This window comes from Mandrillus leucophaeus, unplaced genomic scaffold, assembly GCF_000951045.1.
Source record: "Mandrillus leucophaeus isolate KB7577 unplaced genomic scaffold, Mleu.le_1.0 Scaffold652, whole genome shotgun sequence".
NCBI classification, from domain to species: Eukaryota; Metazoa; Chordata; class Mammalia; order Primates; family Cercopithecidae; genus Mandrillus; species Mandrillus leucophaeus.
In genome coordinates this window covers 1,287,952-1,304,703 of record NW_012107053.1, presented here as the reverse complement: position 1 = coordinate 1,304,703, position 16,752 = coordinate 1,287,952, and the positions used below count along the sequence as shown (strand labels likewise).

The window sequence follows — 16,752 nt, the reverse complement described above, 5'->3', positions numbered from 1 at the left end:
TAATTCTTATCCTTCTCCTTGTTCCACAAAAGATGGAGTAGAAGACTGGGACCTAAATATAGAGAGTAGGGTATTTCTCTTAACTACAAAATTTGTTTTTTAATATTTACAATTCAAAGACAATTTAACCACAGAAGTGTGAAAAGTGTCTGTTCATATCCTTCACCCACACTTTTTGATGGGATTTTTTTTTTTTTTTTCTGGTAAATCTGTTTAAGCTCCTTGTAGACTCTGGATATTAGCCCTTTGTCAGATGGATAGATTGCAAAATTTTTCTCCCATTCTGCAGGCTGCCTGTTCACTCTGATGATAATTTCTTTTGCTATGCAGAAGCTCTTAATTAGATCCCATTTGTCAATTTTGGCTTTTGCTGCAATTGCTTTTGGTGTTTTAGTCATGAAGTCTTTGCCCATGCCTATGTCCTGAATGGTATTGCCTGTTTTCTTCTAGGGTTTTTATGGTTTCAGATCTTACGTTTAAATCTTTAATCTATCTTAATTTTTGTATAAGGTGTAAGGAAGGGTCCAGTTTCAATTTTGTGCATATGGCTAGTCACTTTTCCCAATACCATTTATTAAATAGGGAATCCTTTCCCTATTGTTTGTCAGGTTTGTTGAAGATCAGATGGTTGTAAATGTGGGGCATTATTTCTGAGACCTCTATTCTGTTCCACTAGTCTATATATCCATTTTGGTACCCGTACCATGCCGTTTTGGTTACTGTGGCCTTGTAGTATAGTTTGAAGTCAGGTAGCATGATGCCTCCAGCTTTGTTCTTTTTGCTTAGGACTGTCTTGGCTATACAAGCTCTTTTTTGGTTCCATATGAAATTCAAAATAGTTTTTTTCTAATTCTGTGAAGACAGTCAATGGTAGCTCGATGGGGATAGCATTACATCTATAAATTACTTTGGGCAGTATGGCCACTTTCATGATACTGATTCTTCCTATCCATCAGCATGGAATGTTCTTCCATTTGTTTGTGTCCTCGCTTATTTCCTTGAGTAGTGGTTTGTAGTTCTCCTTGAAGAGGTCCTTCACATCTCTTGTAAGTTGGATTCCTAGATATTTTATTCTCTTTGTAGCATTTGTGAGGAGTTCACTTATGATTTGGCTCTCTATCATTGGTGTGTAGGAATGCTTGTAATTTTTGCACATTGATTTTGTATCCTGAGACTTTGCTGAAGTTGCTTATCAGCTTAAAGAGTTTTTGGGCTGAGATGATGGGGTTTTCTAAATATACAATCGTGTCATCTGGAAACAGAGATAATTTAACTTCCTCTTTTCCTATTTGAATATCCTTTATTTCTTTCTCTTGCCTTATTGCCCTGGCCAGAACTTGCAATACTATGTTGAATAGGAGTGGTGAGAGGGGCATTCTTCTCTTGTGCTGGTTTTCAAAGGGAATGTTTCCAGCTTTTACCCATTCAGCATGATATCGGATGCAGCATGATATCGGATGCAGCATGATATCGGATCTCCCTTTGAGATATGTTCCATCAATACCTAGTTTGTTTTTAGCATGAAGGGGTGCTGAATTTTATTGAAGGCCTTTTCTGCATCTATTGAGATCACCATGTGGTTTTTGTCATTGGTTCTGTTTTTGTGATGCATTACATTTCCTGATTTGTGTATGTTGAACCAGCCTTCCATCCCAGGGATAAAGCCAACTTGATCATGGTGGAAAAGCTTTTTAATGTGCTGCAAGATTCAGTTTGCAATTATTTTATTGAGGATTTTTGCACTGATGTTCATCAGGGATACTGGTCTGAATTTTTCTTTGTTTTGTTGTGTCTCTGCCAGGTTTTGGTATCAGGATGATGCTGGCCTCATAAAATGAGTTAGGGAGGATTCCCTCTTTTTCTATTGTTTGGAATAGTTTCAGAAGGAGTGGTACCAGCTCCTCTTTGTACCTCTGGTAGAATTCAGCTGTAAATCCGTCTGGTCCTGAGCCTTTTTTGTTTGGTAGACTATTAATTACTACCTCAATTTCAGAACTTGTTACTGATCTATTCAGGGATTCAACTTCTTCCTGGTTTAGTCTTAGCAGGGTGTATATGTCCAGGAATTTATCCATTTCTTCTAGATTTTCTACTTTATTTGCATAGAGTTGTTTACAGTATTCTCTGATTGGTAGTCTGTATTTCTGTGGGATCAGTGGTGATCTCCCCTTTATCATTTCTTATTGTATCTATTTGATTCTTCTCTCTTTTCTACTTTATTAGTATGGCTACCAGTTTATCCATTCTGTTAATCTTTTCAGAAAACCAGCTCCTGGATGCACTGATTTTTTGAAGGGTTTTTCATGTCTCTATTTCCTTCTGTTTTTCTCTGATCTTAGTTTATTTCTTGTTTTCTGCTAGCTTTTGCATTTGTTTGCTCTTGCTTCTCTAGTTCTTCTCATTGTGATGTTAGGGTGTCAATTTTAGATCTTTCTCGCTTTCTTCTGTGGGCATTTTGTGCTATAAATTTCCCTCTACATACTGCTTTAAATGTGTCCCAGAGATTCTGGCATGTTGTGTCTTTGTTTTTATTGGCTTCAAAGAACTTATTTATTTCTGCCTTCATTTTGTTATTTACGCAGTAGTCATTCAGGAGCAGGTTGTTCAGTTTCCATGTAGTTGTGTGGTTTTGAGTGAGCTTCTTAATCCTGAGTTCTAATTTGATTGCACTGTGGTCTGAGACACTATTTGTTATGATTTCTGTTCCTTTGCATTTGCTGAGGAGTGTTTTACTTCCAAATATGTGGTCAATTTTAGAATAAGTGCTATGTGGTGCTGTGAAGAATGTATATTCTGTTGATATGGGGTGACGAGTTCTGTAGATGTCTATTAGGTCCAGTTGGTCCAGAGCTGAGTTCAAGTCCTGAATATCCCTATTAATTTTCTGTCTCGTTGATCTGTCTAATATTGACATAGAGTGTTAAAGTCTCCCACTATTATTGTGTGAAAGTGTCTCTTTGTAAGTCTTTAAGAACTTGCTTTTTGAATCTGGGTGCTCCTATATTGGGTGCATATACATTTAGGAAAGTTAGCTCTTCTTGTTGCATTAATCCCTTTAGCATTATGTAATGCCCTTGTCTTTTTTGGTCTTTGTTGGTTTAAAGACTGTTTTATCAGAGACTAGGATTGCAACCCCTGCTTTTTTTGTTTGTTTTTTTTTTTTTTGCTTTCCATTGGCTTGGTAAATCTTCCTCCATCCCTTTATTTTGAGCCTATGTGTGTCTTTGCATGTAAGATGGGTCTCCTGAACACAGCACACTGATGGGTCTTGACTCTTTATCCAATTTGCCAGACTGTGCCTTTTAATTGGGGCATTTAGCTCATTTACATTTAAGGTTAATACAGTTATGTGTGAATTTGATCTTGTCATTATGATGCTAGCTGGTTATTTTGCCCATTAGTTGACGCAGTTTCTTCATAGTTTCGATGGTCTTTACATTCTGCTTCATTTTTGCAGTGGCTGGTACCGGTTTTTCTTTTCCATATTTAGTGCTTCCTTCAGGGGCTCTTGTAAGGCAGGCCTGGTGGTGACAAAATCCCTCAGCATTTGCTTGTCTTTAAAGGATTTTATTTCTCCTTTGCTTATGAAGCTTAATTTGGCTGGATATGAAATTCTGGGTTAAAAACTCTTTTCTTTAAGAATGTAGAATATTGGCCCCCCACTCTCTTCTGGCTTCCAGGGTTTCTTCAGAGAGATCCCCTGTTATTCTGATGGGCTTCCCTTGTGGGTAACCCGACCTTCCTCCGTGGCTGCCTTTAACATTTTTTCCTTTATTTCAACCTTGGTGAATCTGACGATTGTGTGTCTTGGGGTTGTTCTTCTCAAGGAGTATCTTTGTAGTGTTCTCTTATTTCCTGAATTTGAATGTTGGCCTATGTTGCTAGGTTGGGGAAGTTCTCTTGGATAGTATCCAGAAGTGGTTTTCCAACTTGGTTCCATTCTCCCCGTCACTTTCAGGTACACCAAACGTAGTCCCATATTTCTTGGAGGCTTTGTTCATTCCTTTTCATTATTTTTTCTCTAATCTTGTCTTCTTGCTTTATTTCATTGAGTTGATCTTCAATCTCTGATATCCTTTCTTCCGCTTGCTCGATTCGGCTATGATACTTGTGTATGCTTCACAACGTTCTCATGCTGTGTTTTTCAGTTCCATCAGGTCATTTATGTTCTTCTCTAAACTGTTTATTGTAGTTAGATATTCCTCTAACCTTTTGTCAAGGTTCTTAGCTTCTTTGCATTGGGTTAGAACATGCTCCTTTAGCTCAGAGGAATTTGTTATTACCCATCTTCTGAAGCCTACTTCTGTCAATTTGTCAAACTCATTATCCGTCCAGTTTTGTTCCCTCGCTGGCAAGGAGTTGTGATCCTTTGGAGAAGAAGAGGCATTCTGGTTTTTGGCATTTTCAGCCTTTTTGCACAGGTTTTTCCTCATCTTCGTGGATTTATCTAGTTTTGGTCTTTGCTGTTGGTGACCTCTGGATGGAGTGTTGGCTTGGTCATCCTTTTTTTTCTTGATGTTGATGCTATTGCTTTCTGTTTGTTAGTTTACCTTATAACAGGCCCCTCTGCTGCAGGTCTGCTGGAGTTTGCCGGGGGTCCACTCTAGACCCTGTTTTCCTGGGTATCACCAGCAGAGGCTGAAGAATAGCAAAGACTGCTGCCTGTTCCTTCCTCTGGAAGCTTCATCCCAGAGGGCACCCGCCAAATGCCAGCCAGAGCTCTCCTGTATGAGGTGTCTGTCGACCCCTGCTGGGGGGTGTCTCCCCGTCAGGAGCCTCAAGGGTAAGGGACCCCCTTGAGGACGCAGTCTGTCACTTAGCTGAGCTCAAGCGCTGTGATGGGAGATCCACTGCTCTCTTAAGAGCCAGCAGGCAGGAACGTTTAAGTCTGCTGAAGCTGTGCCCACAGCCGCCCCTTCCCCCAGGCACTCTGTTCCAGGGAGATGGGAGTTTTATCTATAAGCCTCTGCCTCTGATTGGGACTGCTGCCTTTCTTTCAGAGATGCCCTGCACAGAGAGGAGGAACCTAGAGAGGCGGTCTGGCTATCATGGTTTTTTGGCACTGTGGTGGGCTCCACCTAGTCCGAACTTCCCAGTGGCTTTTTTTACACTGTGAGTGGAAAACCACTTACTCAAGTATCAGTAATGGTGGACGTCCCTCCCCCTACTAGGCTCGAGTGTTCCCCGTTGACTTCAAACTGTTATGTTTGCAGTGAGAATTTCAAGCCAGTGGATCTTAGCTTGCTGGGCTCCGTTTGGGTAGGATCCACTGAGCAAGACCACTTGGCTCCCTGGCTTCAGCCCCCTTTCCAGGTGAGTGAATGGTTCTGTTTCTCTGGTTCCAGGTGCCACTGGGGTACAAAAAAACTCCTGCAGCTAGCTTGGTGTCTGCCCAAATGGCTGCCCAAGTTTGTGCTTGAAACCCAGGACCCTGGTGGTATAGGCACCCAAGGGAATCTCCTGGTCTGCAGGTTGCGAAGCCTATGGGAAAAGCGTAGTATCTGGGCTGGAGAGCACAGTTACTCATGGCACAGTCCCTCATGGCTTCCTTTGGCTAGTGGAGGGAGTTCCCCAACCACTTGAGCTTCCCGGGTGAGGCAACACCCCACCCTGCTTCTGCTCACCCTCTGTGGGCTGCACCCACTGTATAACCAATCCCAGTGAGATGAACCAGGTACCTCAGTTGGAAATGCAGAAATCACCCGCCTACTGTGTTGGTCTCACTGGGAGCTACAGACCAGAGCTGTTCCTCTTTGGCCATCTTGCCTGGGAATCAACCAGTTTAAATTCTTTTAAACATTTACTTAAAAAAACAGAAGCTCTAACAGCGAAGACAGAAAACAAACATGTATATAGGGATCCTCTATAACCACAATTCAAATGTCTGAGAGAGGGCTTCACAGGTTCCGAAGCATTTACATTATCTTCTCCAAAGCTCACAATAGCTTTATGAAGTAGAAAGACGTCATTATTTTCTTTTGAAGTTAAAGAGGCCCCTAGAGGTAAATAATTTGTGAATAAAATTTCATGCTGGTGAGGAGCAGAATGGCAACTGGAATTTAGGTCTTTAGGCTTATTGATAAACGCTTCCAATTTTTCACTTTGAAAATCTGTTAAAAAATACTTGAAAAACTAAGAACTTGAACTTCTTTAAATAATTCTCTAAAATGACACACAACTACTTAAATATAGTAAATATTCTTAGGTTTATGTTTTTAGTATGTAAAGAATAAATACTTCAAGGACAAATAAGTTCAGGTGTCATCCTTAAGTCCGAAAGCCATTTATTAAAAGACAAAGCGGAGGATGATGGGAGACAGCAGGCAGGGAAAAATGGGAAAAGACCACAGCATTTCCTTATAATGGATATTCAGAAAATATTCAGAAGAACCTCGAGCCCCTGGACAGCTAACAAAGTTCTAAGGGCTTTACTCTTTCAAAAAGCCTAGAATTTTATCTATACCATCCTATCATACACATATGTATTTACTTCAGATCTTCTGTATAATTTATAAAGCCCTAAAATTCTTAGAAATAGCTTTTAATGATTATAGAAATGCTTTAGGAAGTATGATAGCTTATTCAATTCGCTTTTTGTAAAAAGATTGTTCTGAACTTCCTACTGCTGTCAAATCTTTTTAGGGGAAATGGAGCACATATTCATTTAAATTATCTTCTTATTTTAGTTTACTGGGCTCTTTAATCAATAAAATAAGTTTTTACTTTTGTTATCCTTTCTGTCCCATTCCACTACTGAGTTCAGCTTGACTAGAACTTTTTTCTATTGTCTATACCAGCACTTCCCAAAGTGGATACCAAGGATCACTAGTGATAGAGCGAAGAAGCGTTAATGCAAACAAACAAAAGTAAAGGGAATTTTGCTAAACAATGCATAAAAAATTCCTGTCTTGGAAAGTCACAAAGGATACTAACATATAAAAAGCTTTAGAAATCCCATACCATGTTTAATTTTGCTTAATCCATTCTCATCAAATTTTTATTTTATCAGCCCCATTATAACAAGAAAAATCTTGCATTACCAAACTGGTTACATTGCAACATTTTCAGTGAAACCCAACTCAGTACAAATCACATAACATGATCATAAAGTCCAACATGCATCTTAGTGACACATATATAAGGTTGCCTAGATCTTGCCAGACAGTGTTTCTTTGAGGAAAGGGGAACATTTAACATGATTTTCAGTTAGAGAATTATCGGTTTATTTTTTTTCTTTGAAGGAGCTTCCTGGCCAATCAAAGCTCCAACCAGACAAGTTAAGGCCTAGATTTACTACACAGGTATAAAAAACTAAACACAGAGCTAATATCAGTTTAATACCTTTTATCTTTAAATGCTAATTTCTCCAATTGGCTTCTCCAAATTATATCATCCTCTGTTTTATTGAAGAACATCAGCTTCACTTTCCTTAAAAGAAAAACAAAAACTCAGAAATAACTAATTAATTACATGTAAAATATGCACAAATGGCAAGTCTAAAGTGAACCAGCGTGAATGTTTTAGTGCCCAATAGGTAATTAAAAATCATCAAAAACTGAAATGAGATAAAAGAACCTACTTAATACCTAGGATTAAAGGAGGCAGAGTAAGAAATGATGAATGAGGAAATGTTAACATGTCTATTAAGGTCCAGTGAGTAATCAACTTAGAATACCTTATACTAATATAACAGCCTCAAAAAGGATAGTAATTAGAGACAAAATTACATACCTGAGACTGGGTATATCAGTCAAAGCATAATTCAGTATTTTAACCATTGGAGTGAAGCCTGTTCCAGCTGCCAACAAAAAGAGATCTTCTAATTCTTGGAACTTGGATATTTTAAAATTGCCCTCAGGACTGCTTACAGAAACAAAATCTCCTAAACAATGAAAATACAAACTAAATCAGAAAAAAAACACAAACAAAACAAAAAACCCAGCCGGGAAATTAAGAAGCCAAAAGTAACTGAATTTAAAACACTAAGGAGTAACAGTATAAATACTTAACTTGCAGACTATGTATCAGTCTTTAAGATAAATAAGTAGTCTTAAGGATACTCATTAGGCCCCTAAGTATGTCTGAATTATATCATTACAGTCAAATTAATAATGAGGTTTTATGGTATAATTTCCCACCACTATTTTCCCAAACCATCAGAAGTCTGAAATTTACAAACTACTGCAAAGTACTTATCCACAAATTATCAATAAAGGATTGATTGCTAAACTAAATTTTAAGTACCTCAAAAGCAGAGTCCACATATATCTGTCTTACATGGTACAGAGTAAAGAATAGATATTCACTATTTACATATTGATTATTAACCATAGTAACAGGATTAGTAGGAGAGAAAATTGAAATAGAAATGTATTCTAAAATCTTATGTTGATAAACATACCAACTTCTCTTCCACCAAATTTTTGAAAAGACCTATTAATTAAGAAAGGCTGTTCTGAGTTTAATTCCCATAAAAACAAAGCAAGATCAGAAATGCAGTCAACTATACTTAGAGCATGCCACTTTCCAATCTAGCATCAACACATTTGAGAAATCAGTGCCCATTTTCTACAGTCCAGTTGATATAATCACCATGTACCATTCATATAAGAAAATTATCTTTAGGACTAGATTCAGAAACTTGAAATGTAATCTTAAAAATGAAAAATAAAGCTGTGTATAATTTTTGAATGATTTAAAATACTCTATTTTAAAATGCTTGGATGCTCACAATTTTTCCTTTGTTTTCCATTGCAGGATAGTAAGAATCTTGCAGTAGTTGATAAAGTAAGTATTTGAAAACAGGGCTGGGCGTAGTGGCTCACGCCTGTAATCCCAGCACTTTGTGAGGCCAAGGCAGGTGGATCACCTGAGGTCAGGAGTTCAAGACCAGCCTGACCAACATGGAGAAACCCTGTCTCTACTAAAAACACAAAAAATTAGCTGGGCATTGTGGCACATGCCTGTAATCCCATCTACTCGGGAGGCTGAGGCAGGAGAATCGCTTGAACCCAGGAGGCGGAGGTTGCGGTGAGCCGAGATCGCGCCATTGTACTCCAGCCTGGGCAACAAGAGCAAAACTCCGTCTCAAAAAAAAAAAAAAAAAAAAAAAACCAATAGAAGCTCCTTGTTATAGTTTGAAAAACACTGTAAGATTAGAATGTCCTTAGGAAAGCCAGATGGTTGTTTACTAAAGAAGCCTCAGAGGACAGTATTAACTTGGTAACTTTTACCCACAGCCCAGTCTTTCCAATGCTAACAAAATTGATTAGACTCATGTAAGATAACTGATGCTAATCAAATTCAGAAGAGATTAAAGCACACATGCCAGAATGGCACAGCTGGGGTTACATGTATCTAGTGACCTGAACATTACATGTCCCATTGGGGATATCTTGCTTCCAGTATCAGAACACATGGAAAGCCAAATTAATCATGTAAAATCATGCTGCTTAGTGAACATGGGATTGAAACAGAGATGGATAATTGCATGGGTTCATTCATTTAATGTACAACTCTCTAAGTGACACAAATATTTGTGCCATGTTGAGCCTCTCTAAATGAAGCTGAAATAATACTTCATCTTGTTCTTCGAGCTTTCCCTTTCCACACTCTAGGACAACTCTTCACCCTGCTATGTTTGCAAAAATCTCCATAAATAGGCTGTAATACCATTCCTTAAGTTTCCACTTACTGTATTATAATTATGTGTCAGTCCTTCTTTCACAAGGTGACAGTCACCTTCACTAGATTTGTAGGCACTCCAAAATACTTCAGGTTCAAATTCATATAAAATATTTTGGTTTATGTAACCAAGGATGACTAATCATCTCTCTTATGTGAAGTAGATATAATTAGCAGAATCATATCTACTACATTTCAGAAAGTAATGTAATTTTGTTTATTTCCAAATTTCAGTAATCCACTTCACTGATATCCCAAAATATTGCTAATGCTGCCTTGGAAAGAGGAACACTTTTGCCATTAGGTAAAAAGCAGTGAAAAGAAAATACAGAAAAAGGAGTAAGAGACACCAAAAGGGAGCAGAAGCAAGGGAAGTTTTTAAATCTTAATATATCTCACTATAGTTCTTTATTCGTTCTTTCAAAGTACCTTTACTGGCTGTGCACAGTGGCTCACACCTGTGATCCCAGCACTTTGGGAGGCCAAGGTGGGCCAATCACCTAAGGTTAGGAGTTCAAGACCAGCCTGGCCAACATAGTGAAAACTCATCTCTACTACTTAGTCAGCGTGGTGGTGCCTGTAATCCCAGCTACTTGGGAGGCTGAGGCAGAAGAATCACTGAACCCAGAAGGCAGAGGTTGCAGTGAGCTGAGATCAAGCCACTGCACTCCAGCCTGGGCAACAGACCGTCTCAAAAATAAAACAAACAAACAAAAAAACAAAGTACATTTACTGACAGCCTATTATGTACCAACTGCCATGCCTGGTGTTGGAAATACAAAGATAAGACAATTTCTGCTCCTAAACTCAGTCTTCTAATTGAGGAATATATTTATTCTTATAATAGAGCTATGAACAAACTGTTGTTATTGAGGGTTTCAGGGGAGGAGGAGGGCTCCATAAAGTGATATTCTGTTTGGGTCTTTTTATTTATTTTTATTTATTATTATTATTTTTTTGGGAGTCTCGCTCTGTTGCCCAGGCTGGAGTACAGTGGCATGATCCTGGCTCACCGCAACCTCTGCCTCCCGGGTTTAAGTGATTCTTCTGCCACAGCCTTCCAAGTAGTTGGGATTACAGATGCCCGCCACCATACCTGGCTAATTTTTCTATTTTTAGTAGAAACGGAGTTTCCCCATGTTGGCCAGGCTGGTCTCAAACTCCTGACCTCAAGTGATCTGCCTGCCTCAGCCTCCCAAAATGCTGGGATTACAGGCATGAGCCACCGCACCCAGCCCATGTTTGGGTCTTTTTAAAAAAGTACTTGACAGGTAAAGAAAAGGTTGATGGGGCCGGGCGCGGTGGCTCACGCCTGTAATCCCAGCACTTTGGGAGGCCGAGGCTGGCGGATCACAAGGTCAGGAGATCGAGACCATCCTGGCTAACACGGTGAAACCCCGTCTCTACTAAAATACAAAAAATTAGCCGGGCGCGGTGGCGGGCGCCTGTAGTCCCAGCTACTCGGGAGGCTGAGGCAGGAGAATGGCGTGAACCCGGGAGGCGGAGCTTGCAGTGAGCCGAGATGGTGCCACTGCACTCCAGCCTGGGCGGTAGAGTGAAGACTCAGTCTCAAAAAAAAAAAAAAAAAGAAAAGGTTGATGGGCATCTTGGGTGTGGCAACTGCATATAACTGTGAATGAGGATGACAAATCTGTGGAACTCTGAGTAGCACAAGTATTTTTGTATAGCAAGAGATGAAGCTGGAGAGATTATCAATGTCTATGCAGGTCATGCAGTATAGATAATGGGGACCCATCAGAGGTTTCAAAGCTGCAAAGCAGCTAGGGTCAATTGTGAGAAAACAGTTAGAAGCCAACAAAGATATGATGAAGGCTTACTATAAGACAGTGGCAGAAGAGGTAGCTGAAAAAGCCATTGAGATGTATACTCAACAAAATTTAGTGGCTGACTGGACTGGGAGAGAGAAAGTGGGAAGAAACAAGGCTGATTTGAGTTTCCAGATTGGATCAAGGATGAACAGTGATGCTGCAAATAATTAAAACAGGGAATATGGAGGAAGGCCATGCTGGGTGGGACAAAGAGAAGATAACTTTGGTTGTAGACATGTTGAGTTCAAGATATGATAGACTCCTACATGGAGATAACAAGAGGGCAATCTGATCCAATCTAGAGCACAAATGAGGTTACAAAAATGTAACAATACTAACCAATCTGAAGACGATCAAGCTCTGGTGTGAAGAGTCCAGTGTGATAGATTTTTATCAAAAAATAGATGTATTTATTGTTGGGAAGAACTGGTTCCTTGAACTCTGAGAGTAAGGAACCAGATACAGGTGTATATGGCTTTACTATTTCTGTACCTAGAAAAAAAAAATCACAGCAAAAAAATTAAACTCTAAAAATCCAAAAACCTCTTAATGAAGATGAAACGTCCAAATTTTATGATACCATCAGTATATATTTAAAACTATATACCTAATGGGTATATAATTCTAATGATTTTTCTATATGTATATAGTATATACGTATATATACCCCAAGCCTGTATGTGCCGAAACAATTTTCACAAATCAATATTGTACCCATAATATAAACAATGTTTTTATTATGTATAGTCTAATTTAATAGAAATATATGGTAATAAGTTTAGACAACCACCTATTCCATCAGCAAATAAACTTTGTAATGGGCCACAACAAAAACTGCATGAAAAATTTACCATGGAGATGTTAAAAAAAAGTATTTACCTTATGATTTTAATTATACACCAAATTTTTAAAAATGGTTACTGATGACCAGTGGGATCATTTAGGGGAGAAAAAGGAAGAAATTTCACTTTTTACTTCATGTACTTTAAATTGTTTTAATATTTTAACATATTACATATTACTTTGGTAACTGAATAAAAAGAATGTTAATTCAGCTACTTCTAAGAATATATTATTTTCTTAAAGAGTAAAATAAATAACTCATTTTATTTTAAGTAGCCAAATCCCAAAGAGAAGAATCATCACATGTTTGAAAGACCAAAAATTTTATGCATGGCTCCTTAATGTATACAAAATACATATATTAATTAAAATGCATTGGCAATAACTGGAGAAGATACCAGCTCTTGAATTAGGTAACCGGGCATTAGTGATGAAAAAGAGAAAACCAGCCATTAGTGATGAAAAACAGAAAACCTTAACAGTGCCTCATCATAATGTATCTACTAAGACCTAGCTGGTAACATTTTAGACAATTGCCAGAAACACTACAGCTGACAGGAGAATTTTACTGTTTGCAGCTTCAAATGGCGAAGAAAATGTTGGACATCAATAACAAGGGTATTCAAAACAAGTGAGGTAAATTTAGGATAAAAATGAAAGAAAGAAGAATTCATATTTATACATTTATAGAGCTTCTTATACTGGTAGCACAAAGAATAAAATCATTTCCAATCATTCACTCATTTTAAATTTTATAGATTCAACTTCATAAATGATACAACCCTAAGTAGCTACTAAGAGACACCAGTATGAGCTTCTAGTAGTTGTCTTCACGGAAGACTATTTGTGCAGTCTATCATCTCTTTCCTTTAGGGTTCTGTTAGTCATAAATTACAATGCTGGTGGAATCATCTGTCTAAACTACCGGCAATATCTTTGTTCCACATGATAATATGGTCCAGCTATAGTTCCACCACGTAGAACATGTTGCAGTCACAAACCTAGATTCTGACTATCACTAAATCTAGCTGCTTGGAAACATTTATTAATAACTTAAATGGTTGTTTTCTAGAAAGAATAGTACTGATTTTGAACTGCTTATAAAAGAAGAAAATGTGTCCCAAAGCCTCTATTCACCTTACCTGTAATAGGTAGCTTGAGGTAAACATGTTGCCCAATGGGCACTTGAAGATGAGTGCTTGGTGGCAGCATCAAACAGAAAAGCCTCGTATCATGAGTAACATTTTCCTTGGAAATTAACTGGCACTTTCTGTAGTACAAACCTAAAAAGTGATTCATTTTCTCTTATTGATACATAAGTTAATAAGAAGTAATACTAAACCACTAAGAGAAAGCACACACTCAGCTTCTGTTTTCTAGAAAGCTTCAACTTCACTAAAATGCCTATACATTTAAAAAATTAATCAATATTTTAAGGTTAATTTTTCCATTTTATTTCCTGAGATATCTGTTGACCAAGACCTGTAAATACTTCTCTAACTTGAAAGATGAACTTAATGAGTGTTATTTCCTCACATCTGTTATTATAGCATGTTAAGCCATTATGTTCTAAAAAAAAAAAAAAAAACCCTAATTTTATTTGATAATGAATAAGTTTACATTGTAAAGTCTTTGAAAAATTTTTTTTTTTTAAGAGATGAGGTTTCACTATGTTGCCCAGGCTAGTGTCAAACTTCTGGACTCAAGCAATCCACCCACCCTGGCTTCCCAAAGTGTTGTGATTACAGGCATGAGCCACCGTACATTCTAAAATCTTTTCTTACACAATGGAAAAGTCCTGAAGCTCAAGCCTTTAAGGCTTAACAACAGTAGCACTATTAAGCAATTTTAGAGTATCTCTTTGACAAAGGCAAGAAGATATACATTCTTGTGTCTCTATGTTTGTGTGTATGTATTTTATATATATGATTAGAGAACATTTTAACTGTCACAAAATGATTAAAATAAAAATTTTTATGCTTAAAGGTGTAGGTTTTGGTATCTGGAAAATTAATACAAGTGAAAAGCTGAAGATGGTAGGATTAGGATTATGGTACTAATATACAAATAGATAAAAAGAATCAAATATTTTTATAAATACTAGAGAAATTTGAAATTAATATCCCAAGCTCAGAAAATATTGTTTGTATATAGAGCAAATAATACCATTTGAATTAGAAGAATTTATTATAGAAGTTCTGAAATAATTAAGATTTTCACTTGTAAATTCTCTTTGAACATAAATAGCATATCAGAATAATGTGAAGATACTAACTTTTTATTTCCTCTCTCAAAATAGTATTTACAGAGATGTAAAGGAATAAACCCTGATAATATATTTCTTATTCTAGTTATTCTCTTTTTTTAACTCAAAAATATTCAAGTAGGTGCAGAAATATTTTCTCCAGATCTTAGAAAGTGAAGAGCCAACAGCTAATAATCAACACTTAGTGGAAAACTGAAATTCACATATAATCCTAAGAAATCATTTTAGTCACAAGTGAATCCAACTTCCCTTCTCTCTTTTGCTCCCCACAGATCAGTCACTCAATTTTCCACCTGCCATCATGGTAGCAGTAAGTATATAAGCTTAGACTACATCACTTTATGCAAAGACCCTGGAGTATCACTAGAGGTCACCTCACTCTAGTGCCAGGGCACAAGTTTGGACCAGATTACGGCTAATAGTCCACCCTAAAGTTATCCTGGAAGGCCTAACAAGCACTGGCCTAACCAAAGGGTCAAAGGACATAGGCCCATGCACAAAGAGAAATGAAGGTGCAAATGATCTCTTTATTTGTTTTTCCAGACCCTTTCTGGAACCCACAGTAAGAATACAACTAGAGACCCACATACTATATACATATAAATATTTAACAGTTATAAATCAGACAAGTAACTGTCAAAGTATGTTCTATGCTATATCTTGAAATATACAGCTTCACAAGGTCCTAGAAGGCTAGGTTCAAATTTGGGATTCTTAAACTCCTCAGAATATCAGTGAGATGGCAGAGGAATGAGACCTGCACTCCCACTGCCTGCCCCCATTGTCTTTTCATCCTCGGCTGTCTGACTGAGTAGGGGCTTAAATGGGTATGGATACATTAACCCACAGGCTCAAGCTCATGCACTAGCTTTTCACATAAACAGCCCTGGCCACTCCTTGGATAGAAGTAGATTTGGGGTCGTTTGGGCAGGGAATTCCATGGTTCTAGATACCTAGACGGTGAAGTTGAAAGAAAGAGGATGAGCTCCAGGTGGATACTTCGTGGTCTTGTAATACTCCTTACCTTGTGGGAGGGGTATGGCTGTGGCTGGAGATAGTCATGTGGGGCTCTCCAAGTGTGGAACCCAGGGCAGGTGCCCTTCTTGCGCAGGTCTAAGGACCACAGTGTTGTTTTCTTCTAATAAAATCTAGTGCATATCATTTTGATAACTTTACAGCTAGATGAAAATGCTCACCTTCTGGATTGACAATTTCTACTCTAGCATTTGCTAGAAAAGTTTGCTATAGTAACTATGCAACTCTCCAATGATATTTAAAACACAAGGAAATACTGGGTTACAGTGATTTACTGACTTTCCTTGTTAGAGAATTGACACAGCATTCTTGTTATTTAACACTACTGCGATAATTTCAATGTTTTACCCACAAAAGGCTGACTATAATTTCAAAAGAACATCCTAACTATAGGTTCTAAGAATTTTAAGAAAGTTTTCATCTTTCAATTGCATCAAGGAGAAAGATAGCACAGACAGATGGGAACTGCAGTATATAAGATAAGAAAAAAGTATAAAGCAGATGGCACTAACTACTTCAGTCTGCACAATGCCATTATTTAACTGTCGGCTTTTTGGCTTTCTAAGCACAGGTAATTATACTAAAAAATGAGAAACTGAAAATAAAGACAGTAAAACAAAAACAAGACAAAAACATTACTGCCCCAAATACCTAACTTATGTGAATTAAATACATACAATTAATATTGAGATACTCAGGGTAAGGCTGAAATACCGAGGATAATAAGACTATTTGAGCATACTTTTTTCTTAATGTTAAAAAGAAACTGTATTTTCCCTTTTAAAAAATAGAATTTCACAAGGCCAAAACAGAAAACACAGGTAAAGTCTTCAATGGGAGACAGAAGAGAAAGAGAAGACTGCACTAGGAGTCCACACTGCCTTCAACTGGCTTCTCCTTCTTGCACTTTTGAAGCACTTAGTTACTCTTACTTTCCCTGCTGGAAACAGAAGCTTATAGAAGTTAAAAAGCCTGTCCAACATCTCAGGGCATCTAGAAAAGATGTGGGATGGAGTAAGAAGCTATTAGGGTTTCTTGTCCCAACTCAGTAGGCCTTGTTTAAAAAGTTTGAGAACATGATTAGTAATTATTAGT

At 37.7% G+C, this 16,752-nt stretch overlaps 1 protein-coding gene across 1 annotated transcript in view; it reads right to left on the bottom strand.

Annotated features, from left to right (window-relative positions):
* Window positions 1-16,752, bottom strand: part of LOC105554647 (cytochrome b5 reductase 4) — a 101,233-nt gene that overhangs the window by 12,745 nt on the left and 71,736 nt on the right. Inside the window, exons 11-14 of the mRNA XM_012001201.1 lie at window positions 13,499-13,639; window positions 11,853-12,005; window positions 7,732-7,882; window positions 7,342-7,428 (exon numbers count right to left, since the gene is read on the bottom strand). Of these exons, the coding sequence (XP_011856591.1) occupies window positions 7,342-7,428; window positions 7,732-7,882; window positions 11,853-12,005; window positions 13,499-13,639 (532 nt within the window). The remainder of the gene's footprint in view (window positions 1-7,341; window positions 7,429-7,731; window positions 7,883-11,852; window positions 12,006-13,498; window positions 13,640-16,752) is intronic.